Source organism: Ochotona princeps, chromosome 2, assembly GCF_030435755.1.
Source record: "Ochotona princeps isolate mOchPri1 chromosome 2, mOchPri1.hap1, whole genome shotgun sequence".
NCBI lineage: Eukaryota > Metazoa > Chordata > Mammalia > Lagomorpha > Ochotonidae > Ochotona > Ochotona princeps.
In genome coordinates this window covers 36,959,686-36,980,584 of record NC_080833.1, presented here as the reverse complement: position 1 = coordinate 36,980,584, position 20,899 = coordinate 36,959,686, and the positions used below count along the sequence as shown (strand labels likewise).

General features: G+C 50.5%; 1 protein-coding gene across 1 annotated transcript; it reads right to left on the bottom strand.

The window, feature by feature from the left end:
* Positions 1–2,598: 2,598 nt before the first annotated feature.
* LOC101527777 (cytochrome P450 4B1) lies at positions 2,599–20,216 on the bottom strand. The gene is made up of 12 exons (XM_004599432.3): positions 20,003–20,216; positions 10,325–10,466; positions 10,145–10,189; positions 8,660–8,787; positions 7,838–7,962; positions 7,461–7,612; positions 7,223–7,329; positions 6,259–6,449; positions 4,401–4,534; positions 3,596–3,660; positions 3,408–3,490; positions 2,599–3,053 (listed from the first exon to the last, which is right to left on the bottom strand). Exons 1-12 carry the CDS (start codon positions 20,165–20,167, stop codon positions 2,870–2,872), a joined length of 1,521 nt encoding a protein of 506 aa, XP_004599489.2. The 5' UTR covers positions 20,168–20,216; the 3' UTR covers positions 2,599–2,869.
* Between the last annotated feature and the right edge of the window lie 683 nt (positions 20,217–20,899).

Here is a 20,899-nt window from a genome sequence, read left to right as displayed (position 1 = left end):
CTTTTACTTAATCATGCCTCTGAAGTTTTTTTGGCAAGACAAGACCCCACACACATGGGCTCCACAGTTTCATGTGTCATCTTCCAGTGCTAGTGTAACCCAGTCCCTGAGCAACATCCCAGCTAAGTCTGTCTAAGTATCTCCTGCCTAGTGCCATCTGCACAGCAGTCATCAAAGCTGGCTTCTGTGTCTCCCCTCCTCCCTGGAGTAGAGTTTGCAAGCTTGTCTGCAGGATCTGTCTACCCTTGGGAGGAGATGGAGATATAATGGTAGAGGCAGAAGGCAGGGAAGACACACACTAAGTCCCTTCCAGGGAATGAGAAAGATGATATCTGCCTTGTGATGCAAAGACTCCAAGCCAGCCTGATGCAGCCCACCTTGCTCCATGTAGAATTCAGAATATGCATCTGACCCCTGGAGCTCCTACCCTGCCAAGTCCCTGAGGCTCCTGTGACAATGAAATTTAGACAAAGGACTTGTCTCCTGAGACATGAAAATGAAGTCTAACCTAGCTGAATCACCAGCTGCCTGCTGGCTTTCCTCATACATGGGGACTACAGGATTCTCAGAAGACTCACAAAGGGGTGGAAAAGGCTGGAAGAAGCTCAGGAGACCAGTTGGTCTGGTCATTTCAGGTGGAGGCCAGACCCAAACAGCTTCTCTCCTTAGGATGGCCCTTAATTAAGGAGGGATATCAATAGCTCTGCCCACACTTACTAACTGCTTGGGAATACTGGGCCCTACTCCCAGCACCTGCCTCCTATGCACTCCCACCAAGCAGGTGTCCCTTCTCTTGCCGGCTTATTTTAGCCGGACCCATGACTCTTGCTAGTTCTGACTACATGTCTCCAATTCTACTCTGCTCTGACTACTCCTGTTCTAAAACCCCAGATGCCAAGAATAGAGCTCCCTGGAGCCATCCACCTTACTGTGTCTCAATCTCCCACCCCCAATCCCCACCCACTCCCCATTGCCCAGGTGGTGGCTGCAGCCAGGATTTCTCTCCTGGGTCCCTGGCCTTCCAAACTAGCTCAGCCTTACTCCAAGGATGCTCTGCAATGTGAGCTCAGTGTGCTGGGGGCCAGCTATGGGAAGGTGTTATAATTGCAGGAATCTACAGGGAGTCAGCAGGTGTCCCAGTAGTAATCCTGTTGGCTCCAGGCAATAGATAAGACCCAGGGTGAGCATACACACTCATATATAGAACTCCATGGCAACCACAAAGAAACACAACGGTTATACTTGATATGCCTCTCATACGCCACTCACATACCCAGGATCACAAGAGGCAGTCAGGTGTGTTTGGAGAGCTTGAAGGACTAAGCAGAATTTGCCTATGTGCCCACCAGTGCCCAGCCTCCAGCCTCCCTTCCTGCAGGAAGTACTCTCTGCTCTCTGGCACTAGAATCCTCAACTCTGTTTCCTGCTTGCACACACCCTTAGGGAGGGCTTTAAACCAAGAAAGGAGTCTGGCTCAAAGGACACCAGCCTGAGCTCAAGTGTCTCCTAGAAGAAGGTTTGGCAGGTCCCTTTCGTTGATACTGAAATGGAGTAACAGCCAGCCTAACACCTGGAGACAAGGGAAATGGATGCATTTTAGAATAGGGTATCATGTGCGTGTACAATGTGATTGTGAATTCTGGGCTCTGCTCACACATGCTGGTTGTGGAAACTCTACCTGGGCTGTTACAGAGAACCATCTACCTATGTTACAAGCAGACAACTGAGACACACATGCTGGCCGGGATCTCTGCATCACACCCTAGGAGGGGCAGGAGTCTCGGTATTGTTGGGACTTTGCAGGGATAAGCAGGTGGCCTGTGGCAGGCATGCTGCAACCTTCTTCAGAGAGGGTAAGAACCAATTATGGCAGAAAGGATTCATCTATAGCTCCCCGGGGCATCATAGCTTCAGCACTAGGTTCCAGAGCTGGAATTCCTCTTTTGTATAACCTTTTGCCCCTCTCCCTAAGCTCCTAAGCTCTTCGTTTCATACCCATCTAATCCCTGCATTGGATCCCACTCAAGGCCTCAGACCTTTAACCTAAGAGGTGGACATGCACAGACTGCCACAGAGGAAAGACCTCCAGCTCATTACCTTACCTCAGCTCTGAGCCCTCTCCAGAAGTCTGCACCTTCTTGCGTCTCCTATAATGCCTAATTCAAGTGGGCATTTTCTCCCTTCCAGGGAGCCCCTCATGCCTCTCTGCCACCTCCTCCAGACAAACCCTGAATTCTCAGGACACCATGTTTCTACAAAACATAGACCCTGACACTGGCAGGACTGCCACAGAACTCCATCTCCAGAAGTCAGAAGGCACTTAGTGAGACATGCTTCATGTTGCTTGGTTTCAGGGGTGGCCAGAAGGGAGTAAGGCTTATTCATCATTTTGTAGAGTTTGGACCTTCCATCTGTTAGAATCCAAACACACACAGAGGTGAAGTCAACCAAAGAAATCTATCTCGGTGAAGTGGCAATCTCCAGGTTTCCTCCTGTCCTGCAAGCTCTGCTCATAAGCATGAGTCTTGAAGTAGAACTTCCACTGGACTCCCCCTGAGTCACAAAGACTGGAATATAAATTTTAGAAAGGTTGTCCAATACAGAAGGTGAGCAAATAGGTGCTCACTGAATATTTATTGGGTGAACACATCTGCTGGGTGAACACATGAACTCTACAATATACAAACAAGCATATTACAATGTTCCCAAGGCACTGGCCTGTAGGTGATTGTCTATGTGCCAATTCCACTCCCACAGCTACAAGATCCCAAAAGCAGAAAGACCCAATTAACTGCATGTACAGTGCTGGACAGCAGCACTCAGCCGAGGCCACAGTCTGGTCAGGCAGAGCCCCCAGCTCTCAGCAGAGCTACTTCTCAGACTGGGAGTCCAGTGGCTTCAAGTGGAGGTAGATGCCATTCTTGGAGCGCATGACCAGCTGGGGCAGCATGATGGGCTGCTGCAGAGGGTCTGGAGAGAACTCAAAGCGCAGCAAGCACAGGGCTGAGACCACCTTCATCTCATTCATAGCAAACTGCTGCCCGATGCAGTTCCTGCAGGGAGAAGCAACAGTGAGGAAATCCAATGACCACATAAGCCAGAAACTACAATGAGAGTCATAACTGGCTGACAAGCTGATTGACCTCAACTTTAAAAACAGAACTTGGGAACATGGCAAGGGTCCCAGGCTTTTAGACCCACATTGGAGGTCTAGTTTGGGAGTCTTTTGAAATGACACACCCATCCCACCCACTTCCCAGGGACAGCAGTGTGACAATAGCAAGAAGACACTTTTGGCTTATTGTACACAAAGGTCACCACAAACTCAATAGGATCCACTTCTTCACAAATTACCCTATAACAATGCCCACTGTGCTCCAACCTGAGGGGCTGGAGGGTCTTCCTACCTGGGCCCAGCAGAGAAGGGAATGAAGGCAAAAGGATGGCGTCCAGATGAGTTCTCCGGGGAAAAACGCAGAGGGTCAAAGACCTAAGGGATAGACCTTGTTTCAACACTCACCAGGTGTTGGCAGAGTGTGACTCCCACCACCACCAGCCCACCCTGTTTGTCCTCTGGGCCCAGTGTATAGGATACCTCAGGGTTGGGCCACACAGTGTTGTTCCTATGGAGGGCATAGATATGCAGAGAGATCAGGCTGCCTATGAACACAGCAGAGACACAGTAATCAGGTGATGCCAGGATTTTGATTACAAAGGGCCAGACCCCTCCACCACCACCAAGAGTGCCCATTTTGTAACATTAGCCCTTGGCTAACCCTTGTCAGGGATGGAGAGCTTCTGACCACACTTGGTTTGTCTAAGTATTCTGCTAATCACACCTAGTTCCTACAGTCCCAGCACTGAATGAGGCACCTGACACAGGCAATTGTGGAGTGAAGAAAACAAGGAGGAATAAAATCATCGTGCCAATGAGCCTGGGGACCACAAGAATCTTTCTGCTTTTAATTAACTAACTGCTGGAATGCTATCATTGACGATGTGAAGCTATCAATAGCCCCCATTCATGTGAAACTCTTCAAGGGTTGGGTATAGATCAGAACACTATGCAAATCCATCAAACATGGCTACATAGCTTCATAGGCCACACGAATCGTGCTTCCTTATGCAGTCTGGGGTACCACTGGGTGAGTGTTGTGGTACATGATGGTCCTGGAAAACTTTCTTGTCAATCCTAAAATCACCTTCATCTGCACCCCCCATTTTACACAGGACATAGAGGCTTAAAACCCTAAATTGTGAACCAGGGTTTGGTGTGCAGCTCCCTAAACACAGCATCTGAGCTATCTCTTCCTGGGATAAAGGTTTGGGTAACAGCACAAAGGGTACCAAAGAAGTGCCCATAGGACTGAAGTTCCACCTCCTATCCCAGGCTGTCCCACCCTCAGGCAGAGAGCGTCCATCCACAAAGTTGACAGGCTTGTTGAGCTGTCGGAACACCTGAGGCACTGGTGGGTAGAGGCGGAAGCACTCCTTGATGCACATGGTCAAGTAGGTCATCTTCCCCAGGTCATCCCTGCAGCAAAAGAATCAAGACATTCTGGGAATGTGGAGCAATGGGGCCCCAGAAGAAGACAGGGCCAGCCCCAGCTTCCCCACCTCACCAGCACGTTGCCTTCCCCCTCACCTCTACCTCATACCCTCAAGCAAGAAGAGCCATGGAGCCCATGTACACAGACCAGACGCAGGCGGCCACACAGATTCAATGGAATCTGACTCTGTATCTCCTATCCCCTCCTCATCATCACTACTAGAGGTGGGAGGAACCGGGCCATAGAGATGAATATACACTTCTCCATCAAAATCAAGGTCAAATGGCTGAATATCCAGAAAACCCCAGTAAGAACAGACCTTTAGGTTCAGTTTGTTTTCCCCCGGAAGCTGGGATGGAAAGAAATGGGCAAAAGCTGACATATGTTGGTTGAAGGAAAGACCAATATGTTCATGTATTTTTTAATGCAGCAATAATGACAAGCCTAGGTAAAATTGAGTGTGTATGTATGTGTTTCCTTTGGTCATCAAGAAGCTCAGACTCCAATATGAATCCAATTATCCCTACGGTTACTTGAACTCTAGGTCTTTTTCCCACTCAGTTCTTGTTTTTTGCTTGTGTTTTTCACTACTTTATTTAGTTATCCTCTAAGTTCCTCAAAGTCCTGGATGAAATTAAGTGGAAAAAGTAAATGTTCTAACTCCCTACCTCAGGCTGGGTCCACACTGCTACTCATCCTTGAACATGTAGCTCTTTCTCTGAGTGTGAACCCTTCTTGGAAAGCCAACCCAAGCCCCCTCTATCCTCATTCTTCTGCCCCCAACCTCCAGGTGGCTCGATCTTCCTCTCTCTGATAGCTTTTTGGTTGTTTAAGTGTGAACCTCAGCTTGGTTCTTCCTACTCTTCCTACTTGCACTCCAGATACCCTGAGGGGGTTACAACATCTAACTAATAAAATAATAGAGACTTCATCCAGCAGATCTTAGCCCTTGGAACTACCACTTCCAGTAGCCTACAAATGAACCCACAGTTCTTCATCCACTGAGCCTTTTTCATGCTTCTGTAGTATATAAAATCACATGCCAGAGGCAGCTCAGGAAGAAAGTGAAGGGCATGGCAGGACACAAAGGCCTGAAAAGGAAGAAAGGCAAGTAGGCAGAGTGGGAACAGGCTGTGAGAGATGAGGTTACTTACAAAGAGAAGTTAGGATCAATTGGTATCACACTTAGGGCATCAAAGAGCAGAAAGGAACATCTGAGAGTTTGTAAGTGATGAAATTTAGAGAACAATCTTACTCTTTCTTCAGAGAGAAGAGTATAGATTTGGGTTTCTCCTGCCGTGCAAAGGCGGGGGCCCAAGAACCAGCTCTCCTGGCTCCCTGCATCACCCATTTCTTCCTTTCTCTTCCAGCCCTCCCTATTCTACCCAGAAACCAGAAGCTTAGCCAGTGTCTGCTACCAGGAGACATCAGCGCATGAAATCCGTGCCTTGTATTGCCAACTTCATTCCCTACACATCTAAAAGGTTCCACTGGGAAGAATGACTCAGGGGTATACCCATGCTCAGCTTCCCACCCCACCCCACTCCACCCCCCACAAATCTACAACCCTGGAGGAACCAGGACAGCTTCTGGCATCTTCATCTGGCTGCCTGGGTGCCTCTAAGTCATACTCAGGTAGCCCAGCCCAGGATGAGCACAACTCTTCCAGACTGGAAAGGTTGGACTGGGTTCATGCCAGCTCACTCACCACTGGAACAATTTCTTGTCTCCCAGGATCTCTTGGACCTCCTCCCTGCAACGCTGCTGGTGCTCAGGGTATAAGGCCATGCAGTAGAGAAACCAGGAGATGCCACTGGTGGTGGTGTCGTGACCTTCAAACATGAATGTATCCACTTCAGCCCGGAGTTCTGTGTCTGACAGCTGGATTTCACGTCCACCCTGGGTTAGGGAAAACATAGTGGGACAGCTCAAGTCATGTGAGTGGGTCCCCAGAAGAACTCATAACAGCAGTTGTCATATGAAGCTTCAAGAGAAGGGGTAGAAACTCCCACTCACCTGGGCATTAGGACTTTGCCTACAGATTCCTCTCTCTTGCTCTCTCGCTCTCTCTCTCTCGCTCTCGCTCTCTCTCTCTCTCTCTCTCTTCTCAACACCCTCACTTTTACAAGCCCAGCCTGCTACTCCACAGAACCTTCCCCAGTCCTTCTGACAAGGAATGTGACCTAATCTAGCCCCAACCATGAGCTGTGCTCATTTGGCACACAGAATGCCCACAAAGCAAAGATATCCATCTCTGTCTGCATCCATTTGCTATCCCTCCACTAGACTAAAGAATCTGGAAGGAAGGGCTGGGTCTTTCGCAGTGCAAGATCTAACCCAGGGTAAATTTATGGAGTAGATGAATAAACAAATAGATAAGTGAGTGAAATCTCTGATTCTCCCATGCAAGTGGCTTCAGGCCACTACATGGCCAAATCTCAGTTGCATCTCTCCTTAGTGCCACAGCCCACCTGCACACCCACATGTGCTGCACCTGCCATGATACTTCCCTGAGGTGTATTATAGACAGGAAGCATGTGATACTGGCTGGAGTCTGAGGGAGAAATGCTTAATAGTCCTTCTGGCTGTGCAGTGAACCCTATCTTGGGAGCTTGGCCTGGAGGCCTCTCTAGGACCCAGTCACAGGCACAGGTGGGCAACTGTGCACTCACCCGTACACCCAAAAGAATGTCCAGGAAGTCCAGGTGCCTCCGGTTCTGGATCTTCTCCCACTCTTTCTCATTCTGCAGGGCTGCCCTCCGCTCTTTGATGACCTGGTCTGGGGCAGGAACACAGGTCATCACTACCTGGGTCCCATTCTCTGCTCAAAGGGAGACAGGCCCTGCAGTAGGAGGGAGCACAGAGGGACCAGCAGGAGAATAGGAGGTGGGCCCTGCAAGAGAGACCCACCAGTGTGGTTGTGGGCCACCTGGCAGGCCTTCAGGAAGCGGCGGCCAGGTGGTGTGAACTGGTAGATGAAGTCATTGTGGTACTGGAAGGACTCGATGCGCTGCTGCACAAGCAGGGTGAGCTCGCTGACTGCCTGATAGTAGCTGTTGTCTCTGTCAAGTCCAGGGAGAGAGGATTGCAGCTCAGGCAGACTGGGAGCAAAACCTGAAGTGGCTCCATTTCAATCCCAACCATAGCTCTCGCTGTCCGCCCCCTCCCTGCATTTAAGCCTCTGTATGGAATCCAGCAGTGTCTCCCTACCCCTCCCATGTCCTCTCAGAACAGGGTACAACTCTCACCCCCTCTGAGCCAGCTTTCACACAAGGGTACCCCCTGACCTGTGAGTCAAGCCACCTTCTCCTTTTCCAAATGTGCACTTCATGAGCGAGTTCAGTGCCATGTGGCCCACATCAGTGAAGATGTCAAAGCTCTTACCTCCTTGAGCCTTTTTCTCCCATTTGTCCTGGAACCAGAAACAGGTGTCAGGGAAGAAGCCAGCTGGGCTGGATGCCCCTCCCTGCCCCACAGGGCCCACAGCCTATTTTCTACTGCCAAGACTCCCACATCCCCCAGTCTCTGACCTGCCCTGCTCTCTGTACTGCTGTAGTGTGGGGATTGGGCAGCCCCTGGTCCCTATGCAGATGCTGCCCAGCTAATGGATACTCTCTACTCATCTGGGAAGTCTAGAGAGGGTGAGTTCCCTGGAATAGGCTGTGTGGAAGTCAGGCGTGCAGTAATGGCAGGTAGGAGCTTCATGCAGGGGGTAAGATTGGCCCGGGCAGCTCCAGAGGAGTTCACAGCTCTGGGACTCCAGCATCGTGGCCGGAGATGAGCAGCAGCAGCCTGGTGTTAGGAGGTGGGAGGTAAGCCGGGGAGGTGGGAAACACTCTTAGAGTGAATAACCTTCTGACCCTCCCAAAGATAGGCAACCCTCAAATTCACACTAGGAGCCTTGCTAAGGCCTTCCTAGTCAGACAAGTAAGAGGATCAGCCTCCCTGTGGGGGCAAGGACCAGGCTGCCTGGAAGGGAGCCTCAGCCTTCAGTCTGCAGGTGTCTGCTCTGGGGGTCAGGAGGGTCATCCATCCCTGATACTCTTCCCCTACCAGCCCTCGCAGAGGAGGCCAGAGGAGAGTGAGGAAGGCCAGCCCAGGGAGCCCACCAGCATGGCGTGTGTGGAGTCAGCAAATATGGCCACGTAGGGTTTCAGCACATCATAATGGAAGCCAGGGGTGAGCAGCTTGCGGTGTTGGAACCACTGGGGCCCGTCCAGAACCAGCAGGCCTTTCCCTACAGAGGAGGTGGGAAGAGGAGTCAGTCAGGCCAGGCAACCCTGCCCCTTGCCTGGTAATGTGGAACAAAGCCCATGCACTCCCACCCTTTAACCTGAGGAGGAGAGGGTGAGAGCCTCTAGGGTGGAACCCCCAGGAGTTCCTTGTGAGTCTGACCACCAAGCTGCCATGACTGCAGGACACAGAGGTAACTGCAATCCTGGCTCAGAGAATTCTTTGCTTGGGATGGATTGGCTCCGTTGTCACTCTCAGCTATGCCACAAGGCCTGGGTTCTGGGAATCTGGTTCGGATGCCACTGGGACCAGAAAATAGGCCGAAGCTCCCTGGGTGCAGACGGAGGCCTACTACGCTCTGACTCCTGGCTACTGTCTGTCACCAGAGCCTCCAGGGAACAGTCTGCCCTGTGTGAACCTGGTAGCCTTGGGCAGGACCCTGGCCTCCAACCACCACACATACCCAGCAAGAGAAATACATTCTTAGCTTCAAAATCACTCCCTTCTGTCTCTCCATGCCCTTTCTGTCTCTCCATTTGATCTGCCCTTTGACCATCGAAGAGGGTAAGGATCACAGAAATACAGACTTCTCTAGAGTTCTGGGTGAGTGGTCTTGGGAGCATTTTCTTACTCTTGGCCCTGCCCTGCCTACTTCTAGATCCCAGGAGATCATGAGTTAAACAAGAGGTGGGGCTGAGGGAACATTAGAGAAGCACATGATCTCGCTCAAGAATATTCAGTAGCTCCTAGATACTGTTATCATCAACCACAGTCCTCTTCCTGTCAGTCAAAGGTGGCCAGTTCTCCCTGACCTGCTTCATCCCCCAGATGCCCTTCAGCCACCAAGAAGGCCCCACAGCTTTCTGGTGACACCAGTCACAGTCCTCCCACCACCCCTTTCCCTAGGCCTTGTCCTAGATAGCATCTCCTGATAGAGACTACTGGAGGAGCCATGCTGTTGCTGCCCCCTCCAAGAAGTCTTTTCTCTCCCACACATCCTCCAGGATGTGTGTCTGCCTGTCCATGTAAGATGACAGGACCAGCAGGAGAATGACCCATTCAGAATACTCATCCTTAAGGTCCTATCCCTCTAGAATCATGCTTAAACCAAAATCCGCATCAGTCAGGGTTTAACCAGAGCAATAGGACCAGTGGAAGGGGTACCTATCCAAGATAGAAGACAGCCTGGCAAGAGAAGTTGTCTAGAATCTACCCTCCCTCTGCTCCCCACAGAGAATAGTCCAGGCACCCAGGTGTGTGCTGGTTCAGGTGATAGCATTATCCATGGAGAGTAGGTTGGGCAGGCTGGAGCGGGGCAGGGTGTTGGATAGGAAGGGCAGGTTAGGCAAGTACTCACTTACCAATCCACTGGAGCAGGAAATCATACGCATCCGGGGCTTTAGGGTCTGTAGAAGGAGAATACTGGGTCAAGCCTGGCCAGGGGGTTCCCAGAGAAGATTTGTGGATCAGGACGGTGGGAGACCTCAGTTGCCCAGACCCAGGAATCCTCCCCTGACCCTTTGCTCCCAGGAGTGCCTCACCCCCACGACTATACACAGCTTTGACGTAGTCAGGCTCATAGATATTCAGGTAGCCAACAAATGGTCCAAGCCAGAGTGGGTGGGCATAAGGGAACTGCTGAGTCCAGGACACCACCTTATCCAGGCTCCCTGTCTTCTGGATCTGAAATGGAAGAGAAAACCAGAGCTGCTCAGGAACCCATTGTTACCAGCCAGGCCCCAAGTCGCTGTGGCTCCTTCCACCTGCACCTTCTCTCCCATACATCCCAAGTCAGTACCATGTTCAAAGTCACTGTTCTAAGACTCCCCCCTTCTCACACTTTGGCTAGCTTTACAACCCTTTACTAGCCAACCTGCTTTCCACCTGGCACTTTCCAACAACCTTGTACCTGCCATTTGCTGAAGAGAGTTTCTTCCTCCTGGTCAAGGTTTTTCCATTACAGAACTAGTCCCTGTTTGTTATGTAACAGATTAATCACCTCCAAAGAGAATGAGAGTGACACCATATTAGCCTTTCATTTTATGGGGAGGGCATACGGTAAACAACTAAGCAATTAAATGTGACAGATACTGGTGAGTTCTGGGAAGGAACTAAAGGCTAACAAGGAGGACCTGCTTGCATAGGGCGGTCCAGTATGACTTCTTGTTGGACATGGCATTTGAGGTGAAATTTGAAACACTTTAAGCCGTGTGATGTGTAAAGGAAGAGCATTCTGCATTGGAGCAAGCACCAAGATTCAGAGGCAAGAAAGAGCAGATGGTTTCAAAGAGCTGTCCTTGGAAGGGTGGGGAAATGTAATTACCTGAGAGGGGGGTGGAGAGATCACCGCAAAACCCTGTGTACTCTTTATGGGGGAGGGGAAGCTCTAGATACACCCACTCACCCAGAGGTGCATTACAGAAATGGAGCCCTGCAACCACAACTTAGACACACGCAGCCTTTTCACATAATCACACGTATTGCCCTCCTTCCCCAGCCAGTATGTTTTACTGCCATCCCATGTCGCTAACACTGAGTGGGACAGGACAGGGATGTATCAGGACGTCAATCCACTCGCAGCCCTCAGCTGCCTGCTCAGAGCCTGGGATCAGGCAGAGCTTTGCAGGCTGTGGGCAAGGGCAGCAGTGGCTCAGCTGAAGTAAGGTCTTGTGCCAGGAACCTCATATCCTCGTCCCCTGGAATCCTCAGCAATTCCTGCAGTCCCCCCTGAGGGAAGAGGCAGCTGAGGCATAGCAAGGACCCCATAGTGCATGAACTCAGGAGGTTGACTTCACATCCCCCACCCAGTATTTAATGCTTGAAAGAACTCAAGTTTGTTTTCAAGCTTTTTGTTAAAAGTTGAGTCGAAGGCCTGGTGCGGTAGCCTAGTGGCTAAAGTCCTCATCTTGCATGCACCAGGATCCCATACAGGTGCTGGTTTGTGTCCTGGTGACCCCGCTTCTCATCCAGCTCCCTGCTTATGGCCTGACATGGTAGTAGAGGATGGCCTAAAACCTCCCACTGCACCTGTGTGGAAGACCCAGAGGAAGCTCCTGGCTCCTGGCTTTGAATCAGCTCAGCTCCAGCCACTGCGGCCGCTTGGGGGGTGAATCAGTGGATGGAAGATCTTCCTCTCTGTATATCTGACTTTCCAATAAAAAATAAATAAATCTTAAAAAAAAAAAAACTTAAGTCGAATGGTTTTAGATTTCTAAGACCAAGAGAGTGCAGGTATACCAGAATTCCCTTGTACCCCCCACTTGATGAAGTGTATGTTGAAAGAATGAAATGAATGGTGGAGGTGAAAAGAAATGAAGAAAGAAGGGAAAGCTCACAAAACAGCTGACTACTCAGAATTTGCCAAAGATGTTCAGTCACGTGAGGGGCCAGCCCAAGGTCTTGCTCAATTTGGAGGTGTCACGGAAAGTCTGTCACAGCATTTCCTGCATGATAAACACCATTGCTGATTTCTGTCAGCTTCCTCAGTTGTGCTGGCCTGACAGCTCTGGGCTATAAGTAAATGTACTCCTCATTCCTCCATTCAACCTCACAACCAACAGAATAAATGGGAACAGTAGATGGTTACCAGGTACTGTCTGAATGAATTCATAGATTGTGCCATGTACCTGATGTGAAATAATAATTACTCCTGTTTTATAGATGATAAAACTGAGGCCCAGAGCCATGAATTCATTTACCCGTTGCCAACAAGTTAGCCCTGCTCCGGCTCAAGCTAGAGCCCTGTACTCTCTTCACACCGAAGCCTTTTGGGACCACTGTGTTCAGTTGCCTAAGCTGTGCACCGCGCAGTAAGACTGTGCACAGTGCAGGGAATGCTGTTCTTGCTGGGGACTGTGCACCTGCTACCTGTGCTGGCCCTGTTGCCTGCTCTTCTCTGCAAACACAGTCCCCACCCACTCAGCTTGTCCATAATGTATCTCCCTAGGAAGGCCTTAAAGCAAAGCACAGGTAACCGACAATGCAGCCCACATGGATCTTTGGCCCAAGCTTCTCCTTTCAAGCGCCTGGATATGGGGTCTGTTTTGGTCTCCAAACTCCCACCCAAGCCTTCCTCCTTTCCCAGACACTCAGTAGAGTCTGGCAGAATTTCCCCATGGGTCTTGTCCCTCACTGCCTCTGAATTCAGGATCCAGCGTTTAACCCAAGGCAGTGGGGACAGACAAGTATAACAAGTTCCTACGCTTGAGCACACAATGTCAAAAAAAAGCTCGAAATGAAGAAAATCTTGTCCACCTGCAGATAAAGTGGGATTCTCCAGTAGCCCTGCCAGCTGCATCCCTGGAAATGACTCCTCTCTTATTTTCCTGGGTATCCTCCTGCATTTTCCTTACCACCTGTCTGATCACTATGACTGCTTCCCTGCTCCCATGACTTTTAAGGTCTCAAACCGCATTTGGACAGGGCAGGGAAGGGCCCTGCAAGTGACAGTATGACCAGACTCAGAGGCTCTCTGGACTGTGGGAACTAGTGCTCATAGGGCTCATAGGGCTCCTCTGTGCCCACTCCACTCCTTCCCAGTCAGGCACATACCCTCTGCAGTATTCCCTGACTTTGTGCTGACAGCTGTCACAGCCAGCTTGCATGAGTCCAGTCTTTGATTGCCCCTGAAACAATATAAGAGTGAGAATGGCCCCAGAAACTGGCACCATTGCCTCAGTTGCAGCCACCCACCCCCCAGTTGCAGTTGCAGTTGCAGGGCCCAGCACCCTCCCTCTGAGAATGTGTGTTTGCCTGGCTTGTTCCTCTGGGTATACAACCATATGCCTCACATTCGTCCTCAGATGCCCTGAACTGAGATGCTTCCAGGGCCAGGATGTCCAGGCCAGCTTGTTTTTCTCAAGGAGGAAGGAAGCAGAGAAGGAGCAGGCCATGGAGATAAATGTTGGCTCCCAGTTCTTCAGCCCCTCCTCATACATCCTCACATTTGCTTTCCTATTAACCCAGGAATGAAGAATAGGAGGGATTGGGAAGAACAAGCGTGTGACATCCCTTTCTTTTCTGCTCCCTAAATCTAAGAAAGTTTTGCTCCAAGAATTAGACCAAAAAGGGCCATCTAGCAGAACTGTCACTTCTCTTTATCAATCTGAACAGTCACATGAGTCACAGCAGATCAGTGAGCCTGACCGAGGCTCTTCCTGCTGTGTCTTCCATTAGCAAGCTTGCTCAGGCCAGCAACCAGTTGACCTGATGCCCATTTGACCAGTGTCCAAAGCACAAGCTACCCGTCTGGTCAGTCTGCAGCTGCCACAGCCCTCCTGCAGTGTTGCTTGAGAACAAAACCAAATTTGCTCACAAAAAAGGATGTAGGGTTTATGAAGTAAACAGGGAGGAGATGGGCTAGGGCTTTGTCTGGCCCTGTGCCTTGGTGCTCTCTGGTCATGTTGCTCTCACCTTCCTATTCCCAGGGCTACGGGCCCAGTACCATCTCTGTGCTCCAAGGGCCAAAACATCCCAGCAACAAAAAAACGTATTACTTTTCCAGACACCACCCAGCCTTGAACTATGCCCATTCTTATGAAGACTTCTTAGCCACTGAGCTGAAAGCCTCTCCCATGAGTCTCCACTATGTTTTATAGTCTCAGAAGGGTAGAGTTCCCCCAGTGCCCAGGGCTCAAGACAGGCCCCTGGGAGGCAGCACTCAGCCAGAGATCAGCAGAAGCTCCTGCTGGGAGGCCCCACTGAGATCATCCAGGTCTGCAAAGGTCTTGGCCATACCTTCAGATGGATAGCATAAGCATTGTCCACCCATTTCCTAACTAATTAAGAGACCACCAATGGGGAACATCTTACCTGTAGGTTCCCACCCAATAAGGAGGGGTCAGAGAATGCTTAAAATCCCAAGACTCTTCCTCAAACCTTCGGTGTCTCTCTCCCTCCCCTTTAAAGAGGCACCCCACCTCCCGGCTTTCTCTCCGGACATGCTTTCCCCTTTCCTCTCCCTTGTCTGCTCACCTGGTCCCTTCGCAAATAAACTTTTCTGTCTGCAACAGATTTCTGGCTTTTTAAGCTGAGGAAAGAACCCACCAGGCATTTCTGGTAATACCCACATCGCTAACCTCAATCTGCTACTCAAAAACTTACCTCAGTGGCCTCCTTCCTCCATTCTGCTCCCAGCTCCCAATCCAAGAGGTTGCCAGAACCAGAAGCTGTCCAATAGGAAATCCCCCAAGGGTACCGCTAGGCCTGAACAGCCACCAGGCCCAACCACCCTCAGTCTCTCTGCTTGTCCTTCTGTAGCGATTGAGGCCTTGAGACCCACCAAGGTCACCTACTGTGGATTCCTCATGGCCTCCAACTGCTGCAGGCTCAGATAGTCTTCCGCTGTCTGCTAGCTCCTTCCCGTTTATTTTTAAAGCATGCCTGAGTCTTTGCTACTTCAAAAAAGGGCACAAAATAGTCTGTGGCTTGCCTCCTCCCATTTCAGCTGCCACACTCTACTCTTCTTCCCTTTGAACTTCTCACATGCCCTGATCAGGCTCGCCTTGCTCTCTCAGTGGTGAGCCCCAAAGCCTGCAGGCTACAGCGATGTAGGCGACCCTCCTTTTCAGCTCTCCTCCTGTGAGTCCTCCCCCTAGCCTGCTGCCCCACTCAGCACACCCACCATGTGTCCCCTGAAGGTGACACTCCCCCATATCCTACCCTTGGCCTCTTCTGTGCTGCACTTTGTCCCAGATTCTCTCACTTACTCTCCCAGCTTTTCTGCCACCTGTGGCTCCTCCTTGAGCTGCATATCTCAGCTAATTTCACTGCAGAGGCCTGAAAATCCAATCAAACCCAGACATGTCTGCCAACCATCGCCCAGACTCATGGGGTCCAGTATTTCCAAGGCCATGTGCATGTGTTTGTAGGCATCACATTTGCAACTCACAGGAGGAAACTGCTACAATACTCTCCACCCAGGACCCAAGGCTCCCTTGTCCACAGTGAGGCTGCAGCCAGCCCCTGAGCCTCCTCTTTGAGGCTGCAGCAGCCCCGAGCCTCCCCCCCCCCCCCCCCCCCCCCCCCCCCCTGCAGCCCCCCCCTCCCCCTCTCCCGGACCCCCTCCCCCCCCCCCCCCAGCCCCCCCCCCTCTCAACCTCCCCCCGACCACCCCCCCCCCCCTCCATCAGCAAGTCGCCCCAGCAGGCTAAGCCTCCATTTGCAGCGCCAGTATCCCATGTGGATACTAGTTCATGTCCTGACTGCTCCATTTCTGAACCAGAGCCCTACTTATGGCCTGGGAAAGCAGTGGAGGATGGCCTAAGTTCTTGGGCTGCTGCCCCCTCCCCATGTGGGAAACCTGGAAGAAGCTCCTGGCTCCTGGCTTTGGATTGGCTCAGGTCCAGCCATTGTGGCCATTTGGGGAATGAACCAGCAGTCTTTCTCTCTCTCTTTTTCTCTCTCTCTTTCAGTCTCTCTCTCTCGCTCTCTCTTTCAGTCTCTCTCTCTCTCTCTCTCTCTCCTTCTCTCTCTCCCTCTCTTTCTCCATAACTTTCAAATAAAAATAATCAAGTCTTTAAAAAATATTCAGATATAATGATACATTCCCTCCCTGCATACAATCCAACCTTGCCACTCAAGGGAATTTTTTATGTATTTCACTGTCTTTTCTAAATTCTGCTCAGATGGACCTGTGTTGATGTCTCAGCAAAGTTCCAGGGTATTCCTGTCTCCCTTTCTCACAGATGTCCTTACATCTGGCTTTGGTGAGAGCCCTGATGCCTTCTCCCACATCCTTCATACCAAGACTTGGATCACTCTCCCTTTCTTGAAGCTCACTGTGCGGTGCTTGGCTGGGCTCCCTGTCAATCTAATCAATGCCCCAAAGCATGATTTTTCTCAGACACAAGGCCAATCTCATTGTTTCATTGCTTCAGTTCCTTCAGGGGCTCAGAATAAAGCAAGCCTTTCGGTGTAGCCTCCGGAATCTCTGGCCCTAAGCACCTCCAACAGCCTCATCCTCTCTGTCCTTCCCACCGTTCCAACAGTGCTGAGATACTCACACAGGCTTGCATGAGACCACAGAGATCAAAATGGCATCCTAAGAACCAGGTAGTCTTTCCAGGCTCTGCGCTACACACAGGCGGATGCCCTTCCTCTATACATCTGCAGGCTATTCCTTTTAGAGCGGTGAGTCTCTTCAGCAGCAGCCCCCTCAACTTCCTCTACCAGGGCACCCTAGGCCCATGGATCTGTAAGCCACAGTTTGCATTACCCATCTCTTCTGCAGACCTGGTCTTGCCAGGTCAGTCGTCTTATCTTGATTCTTCATCTTCCTGTCTCTGTACAAGGTCAGTGCTAGTTGTTTAGGAAAAGAGAGACCTAAGACTGGCTGGATTAGAAAGGAAGAAGGTGACAAGAGTAAATGTTTGAGCATGTTTTGAAGTAGAAATCTCATACTCTGGTTTTTCTTCAGATCGTATAAATCTTCCACATTTTTACTGCAGTAAACATCCCCTTCACAGTCATTCAACATCCGACAACCATGTACCCAACAGCTTGCAATCAACCTCTACTTTGTGACTTTTTCTAACTAAGCAAGGTCCTAGTGATTAATTCCATGTTATTAACAAGCAAATTGAAGCACAGAAAACTGTCATCACTTACTCAATGAGGCAAAAGAGTCCATGATCAATGTTTGCTGAACAAATTAAGCCAGAGCTTTCTCTGCATTACACAAAGGTGTTGCAACAGCAATGGCTGGGAACAGGGAAGAGGCTTCAGCAACCTCAGTAGATCATCTTTCCTCCGTCATGCAGCTGGCCTTCTCTTCCCCGCCCCCCCACACACACACATTGACCCCACTAAGGGGTCCCAATTTGAAGCAAAAATTGAACACCTCCAGTGTTCCAAGTGCTCCCTGAGTCCCCTGGTAGGATAAGGGGAACTCTAGCAGAACAAGATACATTCTAAGAATTGAGCAGGATGATAGTTGAAACTACCAGGGCCTCCAAACAATAAATGAAGACCAAAATGGAGAAATTAATCTTGATGGACAAGTCCTCCCCACCCCCCTGCCCCTCACCCACCATTCTCCTTTGTTTCCTTTCTACTCCTGTCACCTCCAGATCTAGAAATCAAACGAACTGAGCAGTCCTAGAATTAGAATGCAGGAGTAGGCCCGGTATGATGGTCTAGTGGCTAAAGTCCTCACCTTGCACGCCCTGGAATCCCATATGGGCGCCGGTTCTAATCCCAGCAGCTCCACTTCCCATCCACCTCCCTGCTTGTGGCCTGGGAAAGCAGTTGAGGACAGCCCAATGCTTTAGGATCCTGCACCCACGTGGGAGACCCGGAGGAGGTTCCAGGTTCCTGGCTTCGGATTGGCACAGCACCGGCCCGTTGCAGCTCACTTGGGGAGTGAATCATAGGATGGAAGATCTTCCTCTCTCTCTCCTCCCTCTGTATATCTGACGTTGTAATAAAAATAAATAAATCTTTAAAAAAAATGCAGGAGTCTTAGACTCAGCCTTGATTCAATTACTGAACTTTTGTATGATCTCAGGCAAATATCTCACACCCTCCCAGCCTCCATTTCTTCCTCCCATTTTCAAGTTCAAATGTGGATGGTGTCAAGAGGTGCCAACCCCTGAAGGAATGCAAGAGAGGTATTTCTCCCATGGTTCTCCAGGAAACCTTTGTAGTACAAGAGTGGCCACCCCTTAAGTCCTGCTTGTCCTTCCTGGTGCCCAGAGCAGGCCCTCCAGATAGTTGTATCAGCGCCAAGAAGCTCAGAGGTCGGCTCTGACCCATACCCCACTTATACCCTCCACTCTGCAGGTGGGGCAGGGCAGCTGGGGGAGGAGGGCAGATGGATCTGACTTGCAAGTAGAAGAACCAAATGGACCCTGTCCTCCAGGCACCTCCCTGAGGGCAAACCCACATTGATGGAGGCAGGTGAAAGTGGAGGGGGCACCAGAGGGAAAAAACTGAAGCATCCCCCATTACAGTCAGACTGCAACCTCCCCCAAGACTCTCCTTCCTTCTTTAGCAAAGCTTCTTCCGGAGCTTCTTGCATGTACGCTCCCCCTTCAGTTGCCCTCCACCGTGGAAACCCCTCTCCCCTCCAGTATTCACTGTTGGTTCTGCCTATTCTATGGCAGGCTTTGTACTGGATCCTGAGGGCACAGAGGTGAAATCAGAGCAGATCTCCACTCACCAGGGGTCAACCCCAACAGAGAAGATGGACAAGACTTGAGACAAGAAGAGTGGGGCTGACATTGGACCCTGGTGAGGCAGCCCACACATCTGGGGTGGAACAGGCAGGGCTGTTTCTCCTTCCAAAAAATACGCTAAAAGCCTCGACAACCTCGGACCCTTCTCCCTCCACCACCTTTTCTCTCCTAGATAGCCCCAGGATGCACACTGGTTACCAGGAAGAGGGCTGTCTGAATAGGAGCCAGAAAAAGACTCGCGGTCAAAAAAATAAATAAATAAATAAAGCCTAGAGGTCAAGCTCACGTCCAATGTCAATCAAGGAAAAGAGGCAAGTCCACCGACCTTAGAGTAAGCAAAGTGTATTTAGGAGGTAAGGGAAGGAGCCATGGCCCTCTCTGAGCCAGAACCTTAGGAATCTATAACTGCATTGCCAAACCTGGCTGCAGATCAAAAAATTGCAGAAGTTGTTAAGCTCAGATTCCAACTAGCAATCTGACAAATTAGAATTTCCACAAGCTGGAGGCCCATGATCACTCAGAATGTGAAAGGTCAATTACAGAACAGCAGTTTCTGGCTTCCCTTTTATAGTCAGAGTCAGAAATTGATATCTCTGGAGCCAGAACTGTGTTACCACAGGTTAAGCCACTTCCTGCAGCACCTGCATCCCATATGGGAGCCGATTCAACTCCTGGCTGCTCCATTTCCCATCTCACTAATGCTCCTGGGAAAGTAGTGGAAGACAGCCCAAGTGCTTGGGTCCCTGTCACTTATGTGGGAGACCTGAATGAAACTCCTGGTTCCTGGCTTCGATACTAGCCATTGCAGCCATTTGGGGAGCGAACCCCAAGTCTCCCACCTTCCGAAGCCAGCCTAAGGGAGGACAAAAGCCCAGATCCTACTGGAAAAAGCTGGATGAGAACAGTGCCAACCAGGACAGCACCCTTGCCCAAGTTGAGCAGTCTCCTTCCACAACCCCCTGGGAGAACAGGCTGGATTCTTTGAAGGCAAGAAGGCCATTTCCTCTTCCCCCTCCCACCACGCCTCCCACCTTCACATTGTACCTCGAGAGCATGCCCAAAGAACCAGTGGGTAGGAGGTCCTGGGAAGCTGTCCAAGGCCCGGGCTAGCCTCTGCTTCCGAAGCAGCAGGCGGAGGAGCTTGAAGAAGACTAGGCTCAAGATCAGTCCAAAGGCCCATAGGCCCAGGCGAGACAGAAAGCTGAGCATGACGCCTGGAGTTGTAGCCACTTAGGCTCCAGCTTGTCCCCTGCTGTCCCTGGGCTCCCTTATACCCTGAGAGCAGGCATCCTGCCAACTCCCACCCCTAGCCACACCCTGTAGCCAACAGCAGCTGAGCTCAGACTGAGTGCCATAGGGAGGAGACAGTAACCAGCAATCACACACAACAGAGGTGAAGCTGGTTGACATCTCCCAAAACACAGCTAGAAAGTCATTACTGGTGGGCATCCCACCTTGGGTGCTTGGAGCAAACAGGTGGCAAGTCCTAGTGAATCAGCAGCAAAATAGCCACTGCCTTTCCCTATGAGCACCTCAATCATGACAGGCACTTTTTCTACATTAATCCATTTAGCCAGGACAGAAGTAGAACTATAGATTTCACTCTGGATACGCATTTCTCAGATAATGAAACAGAGGTTAAGCTTGTCTGTGCTTTCTCACAAGAACATCTTCTTGTCCTCTTTGATAAGGACCCTAGGGAGGGCTTGGTCCAAATGCCAGTCTCACAAAGCCAGAGTTCCTCTTGGTTAAGCACTTTCAGAGGTGAGATTCTAGCCCAAGAAGGAGGATCTTGGGTAAGAAAAGAACTTACCTCCAAAAGCAAGCTGGTCTTCAGGAAATTAGAATGTCACCTTCAGCATATCTTCGTGTTCCATCCCTTCTGGGTGGGTAAAGCCACTTGGACCCAGAGAGGGATGGGCAAGGAATTGCACAGCTAGA